Below are 8,734 nucleotides of genomic sequence, written 5' to 3'. Positions count from 1 at the left end.
AAAGAAATATTAACCCATACTACTCAGAATTCAACCACAATGTATAAATCCATAATTAGACCTAGCTAAAAAATCATACATCATTACTCTAAATCAAGAAGTAACTTCTGAATATAATTAACCAAATCTCACTCACAGAAATGGATAGAGAGGAGTCTGAATCCAGAAACAAAGATTGACAACACAATCAAAATGTTACTAAAATTAAACACCCATAAACTCTAAACTCTTCCCTATTTAACCATGGCTCAGGCTCCATTATAACTCCTAGAAATCCTTAAAGCTTAGTTGGACATGGAGAATGAAAGACTCAAGTTGGAGGATAGGAACTTCATTGCAGCAACGGTAATGGTTGGGAAATGGATGATCTGGATGGAGGATTCTAGAAAAGACCCAAAAATACAAAGCGATGGAGATGAAAAACTAAAAACTCAATCTCAAAACTCAATCCTCCCCTAAATGCTTTTTCTCCCTTGTAACTAATGCCTCCCAACTAAAAATCAGTTTAGGATCCACGTACTGGAGCTCCAAGATCCAGTTCCATTTCGTCCCAGATTCTGTCGTGCGCCTTCTGGTTCAAATTACTGATTTCTGTCATCCGCCGTGGCGCCTATGATCATCGGCCATGGCGCACATCCAAAACTGCATCGTTTAGATTAGTGACTCTGAGCTGCCTATTGAGCCAAATCTGCCGTGGCGCTTTTTAAATCCACCGTGATGCTTTTCATAGAGAGTCTTGCCACTTTTGCATACTAAGTCCCTGAGTGTTTGTTTCTTTGATTTTTGGACCTGAATTCTCATGAAATTACAAAACACCCCTTCTAAGCAATTAGTAGTATTTCATCACCATTAAATCCAAAATTAAACATATAATACCATGAAAATCATTCTAGAATCAATGAAATATAGAGATATCAAATTCCCCCACCCTAGCACTTTGCACTCCGGGCAAATAATCACCAATTCACTTCCCAAAACACATGCCAATCCAAGTGCAATCAAAATCAAAATCAAATCCATACACTAGTTGTATTATTTGTTGAGCAAGCCAACCCATAAAACTTTCAATTAATGACAAGAAAATTAATGCTAAACATAGCTCAATCATTACAAGTGAAATAAGAGACTCTGAGATTAAAGTGTTTCTCTCTACTTACCAGGGCTTAAATTTTCTCTCCTCTCTACTAGTCTATGTCTTACCATAAGCTTGTCAAAATTCTCGACATCTCCACCACCGTACCATATGAGTTCAATGCATAAAGAGGTCTTTCTTAAGGTTGTAATGTTGGAAAAGGCTAAAATGGAATGAATGAACTAACAAGTGAAATGCATGAGTAGTGAAATGTCAACTCAGAGTAAGCTAAAGTATAATCTTGAAAAGACACCAATGTGCAGATTTAAACTTTTGGAACAAAAAATCCTTGCTCTTCAAACCACCATGGAATGCCTTATTTCAAAAAAAAATTTTTATCACAACTTCTTTTCTTCTTCTTCTCTCATTTTTTTTCTTTTTTTTTTTTATATATTTTCTTCTTATTGCCCTTTTCCACTTTTTTTTTTGGCACCCAAACCCAAGAAGACAAAGATATAGACATTCATGATGCACTTTTCAAAGTGAAAAAACCAAATATAACTCACACAAAACACTTGCTACAAAACAATGAATGAAATGAAAGTGAAGGCTCAAAGGGGTGAACAAAGGTTAAACATAAAAGGGTTTGTGTTTAGGTCAGAATGGGTTTAGAATAAAATGCCTCTATCATATGCATCTTGCTCATATCAAAATGCAGTCTCAATGAAGAATTAGGACAACTTCTAGAGGATCATAGGACTGGAGAGTATGCACACAAATTCAGAACATATAGGCTCAAATTTCTTCCATGTGGGTTTTCTCTCATCCACTTTAATTGAATCATATCTAGTCACTAACTTAATTGCAACCAAAATCAGTCCCATGGTAAAGGTTTGTAACAAGAATAATATCAACCAGGCATAGATTCTGATATGATTGCAAAATGGATTTCCAACTTGCAAGAATACATCAAGGGTTATGAATTGATTCTCAAAAAGGTTTTTGAACAAACAAAGTGTTAGGTGAGCAAATCCAATTTTCTCTCCTTAAAAAGGTTCTAAACCAGCACAATACAATTACTCAGTGACACTTTAGCATCAAAAAGGAGGTGTTCACCTTCATTCAGGAACAGGCTCTGCAGCGCCTTTCAAAATAGGCCGCGACGCTTTTCACATAACCGAACTTCCATCAAGCGCTGCGGCAGATTACTCAGAGGGCCACGGCGCTTTTCACAGAACCGAATGTTCCAACAAAAATCATCATTCAAATCCTAACAAATACAGCTTTAAATCACAGGAACATGCAATGCATTATTAAGAACCAAAAACCTTTGAATTAAATCACATGTTCAGCTACAAAACATGGCTTAACTACTTCAATCACAACTCAAATATCAAAACAATCACCATCTAACTAAGCCATCAGCAATACTTATCTCCCCCACACTTATACAAAGTATTGTCCTTAATACAAAACCAATGAGCTGTGCAAACAAGGAAAAACCAACTAAAAGAAAACAAACGAACAAAGATTTTCCTAAGCTAATAGAGAAGGGTTTCCCCCACACTTATTCTCTTAACAAGTTCAAATATGCAAATAAAAGTGCATGAGATAAGGTGGAAGAAACAACCTATAGCCTCATGGGGGTGGAAGTGCTCATGATACAACTTGAGTAAGTGACCATCAACTTTTAGACTTTGGCCACTTTTTTCATCTATTAATTCAACCATTCCAAAAAGATGTACTTTGGTGACTACATAAGCCCCATCCCACTTGGTTTTTAATTTTCCATGTTTAAACTTGCACTTAGCCTTGAATAATAGGACCTTATCACCCATATGAAATTGTTTCCTCATAATTCCCTTGTCATGAATGATTTTACTCTTCTCCTTATAGGTTCTAGAGCTCTCATATGCTTCCATTCGAATTTCTTCTAGCTCTTGCAGTTGCAATTTCCTCTCCATTATAGTAGCTTCAAAATCCAAATTACATGCTTTAATTGCCCAATAGACCTTGTGCTCTAGTTCAACCAGGAGATGGCAAGGTTTTCCATAAACTACCCTATAGGTGACATTCCTATGGGTGTCCTGTATGCAGTCCTGTAGGCCCACAGAGCTTCTTCCAATTTAATGCTCCAGTCCCTTCTTGATGGTTTAACTATCTTCCTTAAAATCTGTTTAATTTCTCTATTGGAAACCTCTGTCTGACCATTAGTTTGGGGGTGATAAGCTGTGGACATCTTGTGAGTAACTCCAAACTGAGAGAACAATCCATTTAAGAGCTTATTGCAAAAGTGAGTCTCACGGTCACTTATCATAGCCTTAGGGATTCCAAATCTTGTGAAGATATGTGACTTTATGAATTTTGAAATTGTGACTGCATCATCTTTCTTTGTGGGAATAGCTTCGATCCATCTTGAAACATAATCCACAGCCAAGAGAATATAATGATTTCCAGAGGATGGTGGGAATAGACCCATGAAATCTATACCCCATACATCAAAGATTTCACAAAAGAGAATAGGATATTGAGGCATCTCATTCCTCTTAGTATTACCTCCAAACCTTTGGCACTTGTCACAACTCTTACAAAACTCATAAGCATCCTTAAAGAGGGTAGGCCAATAAAATCCAGATTCTAAAATCTTCCTTGAAGTTTTCTTAGCACTAAAATGGCCTCCACAAGCATGAGAATGGCATGCCACCAAGATACCTTGAATTTCTTCATTTGGAACACAACGCCTAATCAACTGGTCATTACACATCCTCCATAAGTGAGGTGGTTCCCAAATGTAATACTTGGCTTCAATTTTGAGCTTCTAAGTCTGAAAATGAGACAATGTAGCAGGGATTAAACCAGTAGCTAGAAAATTAACCATGTTTGCAAACCATGGATCATGAGAAGCTATAGAACAAAGAATAGCAGTTGGAAATTCATCACAAATCAGATTAGGGTCAGAAACTCCCTTAGTTCCTATTGGTAATCGACTCAAATGGTCTGTAACATGGTTTTCAACTCCACTTCGGTCTTTGATCTCTATGTCAAACTCTTGCAGAAGGAAAACCCATCTTAAAAGTCTAGGCTTAGTGTGTGGCTTGCCAAACAAAAACTTGACAGCAGCATGGTCAGTAAAGACAACCACTTTTGATGCAAGAAGGTAAGGTCTAAATTTGTCTAAAGCAAATACAATAGCATAAAGTTCCTTTTCAGTGGTTGTGTAATTAATTTGTGCATTGTCAAGGGTTTTGATGCATAAGTAATGACTTGAGACAGCTTATTTACTTTCTGACCTAACACAGCTCTAATAGAAGTATGAGATGCATCACAAGCAAGTTCAAAATCTAATTTCCAATCAGGTGCAGAAAGTATAGGTGGAGAAACAAGCATGCTCTTTAATGAATCAAAAGCCTTTTTGCAAGCATCATCAAAAACAAATGCCACATCCTTTTGCATGAGCCTAGAAAGAGGGTTTGCTATTTTGCTGAAATCTTTCACAAATCTTTGATAGAAACCAGCATGTCCAAGGAATGACCTAAGTTCTTTCAAGTTAGTTGGATAGGGCAAAGAAGCAATAACTTCAATTTTAGCTTTGTCTACTTCAATTCCTTTTCTAGAGACTAGATGACCCAAGACAATTCCATTGTTAACCATAAAATGGCATTTTTCAAAATTCAAAATCAAATTCCTATCAATGTACCGAGATAAAACCCGATCTAGACTTTCCAAACAATCATCAAATGTGTCACCATACACAGTAAAATTATCCACAAACACTTCCATAGATGAGCCTAGAAATTCACTAAAAATGGACATCATAGCCCTTTGAAAAGTACTTGGGGCATTGCATAGCCCAAAAGGCATCCTCCTGTAGGCAAATGTTCCAAATGGACAAGTGAATGTGGTCTTGTCTTGGTCTTCCGAAGCAATAGGAATCTGGAAATACCTTGAAAAACCATCTGGAAAGCAGGAATTAGTTCTTCCAACTAGTCTTTCAAGCATTTGATCAATAAAAGGTAGAGGAAAGTGATCTTTACGTGTAGCATCATTCAATTTCATGTAATCAATGCATACCCTCCATGAGTTTTGGACCCTTGTTGGAATTAATTCATTCTTTTCATTTTTAACAACAGTAATACCACTTTTCTTAGGAACCACTTGCACAGGGCTAACCCACTCACTATCTGAAATTGGATATATAATTCTAGCACTCAAAAGTTTACTCACTTCCTTTTTCATGACATCTAAGATGAGTGGATTAAGTCTACGCTGTGGTTGTCTCACTGGTTTTGCTCCCTCATGAAGTAAAATTTTATGTGTATAAATGGAGGGGGTAATACCAGGAATATCAGCCATAGACCAGCCTATTGCTTTCTTATTTCTTTTCAAAATAGTGAGTAATTTCTTCTCCTCAATATCATATAAGGAGCTAGCTATGATAACAGGCAATTTATCGTTTTCAGCTAGATATGCATATTTCAAATGAGAAGGCAATGGTTTAAGTTCCAACTCTGGTGGTTTAATGACAGAAGGTACTAATTCCTTAAGCTCCAAAGCTGCTAGACATGCTGAAGATATGCATGGGGAATATACATGATTACAAGAAAACTCCCTATCTCGAATTGTAGAGTCGAGCATATCCTTTCCCCTTATTGCTATGAAAGAATTAGCTACTTGTTGTTGCTCACCTTGACTTTTCTTTCTTTGGTCCACCTCTGTAGAAAGGCTAGAAAAGAAATTAGCAAGATATCGTATAGTGTGCAAAGAATTAGCACAATTAAAATGAAGTGGAATAGAAGAAGTATAAATTCTAGAGCAAAAGCTATGTTTTCTTCCCTTTCCTTGTTCAATATACCTTGAGCTAGCTTTTTCACTTCTGTAAAATCAGACACAAAATCCTTTCCAAGCTCTTCGCTTGATGCATGAGAAAATACCTCATCATTAATAGAAGAGAGATCAAAAGAAAAAGATGACAAAGTGGAAAGTGAGCTATCAACTGTCAAAGAGTCAATACTACACACGTCATCATTATCATCCAAAAATGAATCAAGACAGAAAAGAGAATTGACATCAAGAAAAGAAAAACCAATATCCAAAGTTTCTTCTTCATTTAATTTATGCAAAGAGGATTCATATTCTTCCACAGCCTCATCAATCAAACAATCAATAGCATTGACACCCAAAAGTGAATAATCTTCACAGGGATGTTTCATTACTTCATAAACATCAAATTGAATTTTCTTATCCCCTACTTCCATGGTTATGTATCCATCTTTCAAGCTTACACTGTATTAGTAGTCCTAAGAAATGGTCTACCCAAAACCAGTGTTTCTTGAACATGGGGTAGGGTATCCATATCCAAAACATAAAAATCTGCAGGGATAACCAAGTCCTTGACATTCACCAAGACATCTTCCAACAACCCTTTTGGCTTCCTAATGGTCCTATCAGCAAGTTTTATTAACATGCTAGTGCTTTTAATAGTTTGAATGCCTAAAGATGTGTATAAAGAAATAGGCATCACATTAATTGCAGCTCTTAAGTCCAAAAGAGCATTAGTAATATTCAATGGACCAACAGTGCAAGGTATTGTGAAAGATCCAAGATCAGCACACTTAATAGGTAGTTGAGGTTTAAAAATGGCAGAAACATTAGAGCCCAATTGCACTTTCTCATTAGGTTTACATTTCTTCTTGTTTGTGCATAATTCTTTTAGAAACCTCATGTATTTAAGTACTCCTTTCAAGAAATCAAGTAAAGGAACATTCACAGCAAGTTTGCCAAACAAATTCATAGCATCCTTCTTAAGTTGATCATTAGATAACTTTCCAGATACTAGAAATGAATTAGGAAATGGTAAATCAAAAATTTTTACCTCCTTCCCTTTCTGCTTGATGATTTGAGAAATATGTGTTGGATTCTTGTTGCTTATGACTCCTATGTTCTCCTCTTGCACCTGGGAAGATTCAGCTTCTTCCTTATCTCCAGAATGTGTATGAGAGGTTTTCTTTTGCTATAAGAGTGTCCTCTCTTTTCCACTTTCAGATTGCACAATAGGTGCAGAATCTTTTTCTGAACTAGAATCTGATTCCTTGTGACAACATTCTTTTGTAAATCTTAGTTTCTTCTCACTAGCCCCTACCTGCTTCCCACTCCTTAAGGATATTACATTCGGAGACTTTGGATTTGTCATAGTGTTGGAGGGTAAATTCCCTCCAATTTTAGCTTGCACCTCACTTAATGAGTTAGCTAGTTGAGTGACATAGCCAGAAAGATTGTTTGTTTTATTTTCCCATTGTTCAAACTTGCTATCAAACTTACATTCTATGGCAATAAGTTTTGAATTAGAAGAAGCTACAGTGCTTTCAATCCTTGCACCCAAATCACTCATTCCTTCTTTCATACCTTTAAGCAACTCAACAATACCATCGTTTGAAGAAAGAGTATTCTGAATAGGAACTATGACTCTTGAATTTGACTCGAAAGATGGCCTTTGATTCTGAAATTTCTGTTGTGAAGTTAATTGCCTATCATCATTGGTCTTCCACCTCAAATTAGGGTGATCACTCCAACCCTCATTATAAGTTGAGGAATATGGGTTCCTCTGTGAGTATTGTCCTTGTCTGCCTTGATACATAGCAGAAACTTCTTCATAGTGACTTGGGCAATCATCACTCATATGCATGGTTGAGGCACAATGTTCACATAATGGTCCAACTAATGCTTGTAAGTAGTTGACAACACTATAATTCTTCATATTTCTTTGCTTTTCTAAATTTTTCACTCTTTTGTTCATCTTTTCGGTGATATGCAACAATCTCTCCAGCAAACTATCTTGTAAAGGGTTTGCAGAAGACACTTGCCCTCTTTGAGATTCTCTTGTGTAGTACTATTGATTGTTGTTGGCCATCCTCTGTTGGAAATTATGCCCTAGGGGCCAATCATATTGCTATGAACATTGTTGATTTATGAATTTATTAATTATATTATTTGCATGTTTACTGTGATGACTATCCTTGGATAACTCACGGTTTATCCTAAATGTCCCTGGTCGGTCATCTATGTGGGAGCAGAGATGAAATAAGACCAGTATGACTTTAAAGATATATAGAGATATAAATTAAAGTCATAGGCACATGTAAGAGTACAAGGTGTTGGACCGACCCGCTATGAGAGAGCTGCATGGGTTAAGTCATAAGCTTCTCTCATATATAAACCATGTCACTGTGCCCTCTGACCTGAGATCATTATGGATTCCTACATGAGAAACGCTTAGCTTTGACCTAGTCAAAAGTCACTTTTGACCGAGTGATCATAAAGACTATGTTCAGGCTTAGTGGTTTTTCATGCGGAGGAATGTGAATGGTCAAGATGGAATTTGTCCCTCACATTCATAGAGAGATATTACTGGGCCCCTCAATGAGTGAGTCTAAGAAATGTATGGCCATACTATAATGGAAAGATAGTTCTATTTCTATACTCAGACTACTCAGGGATCGAGAAAGTAACGGTCATAAATAGGAGGATGACGTTCTCCATGCCTCATCCATGACCAAAATGTCGTGTGACAAAAGGGACGCGATATGGTTGTATGAAAGGTTACATCGTTCAACGATCCTCATATGATTTGGGTAGTTGTGATGTCTTGCTAGAGACCGCTTACGA

The 8,734-nt window shown here is 36.7% G+C and overlaps 1 protein-coding gene across 1 annotated transcript; it reads right to left on the bottom strand.

Moving 5' to 3' along the window:
• Positions 1-3,890: 3,890 nt before the first annotated feature.
• LOC114759930 (uncharacterized) lies at positions 3,891-7,754 on the bottom strand. The gene is made up of 6 exons (XM_028949170.1): positions 7,109-7,754; positions 6,355-6,904; positions 5,925-6,082; positions 5,410-5,637; positions 4,363-5,028; positions 3,891-4,246 (listed from the first exon to the last, which is right to left on the bottom strand). Exons 1-6 carry the CDS (start codon positions 7,752-7,754, stop codon positions 3,891-3,893), a joined length of 2,604 nt encoding a protein of 867 aa, XP_028805003.1.
• Positions 7,755-8,734: the final 980 nt, after the last annotated feature.

The sequence above is a fragment of the Neltuma alba genome, unplaced genomic scaffold, assembly GCF_004799145.2.
Source record: "Neltuma alba isolate B1F8T4 unplaced genomic scaffold, ASM479914v2 tig00010919_pilon, whole genome shotgun sequence".
NCBI classification, from domain to species: Eukaryota; Viridiplantae; Streptophyta; class Magnoliopsida; order Fabales; family Fabaceae; genus Neltuma; species Neltuma alba.
The sequence above is the reverse complement of the archived record's forward strand: the minus strand, read 5'-3'. Positions and strand labels throughout refer to the sequence as shown.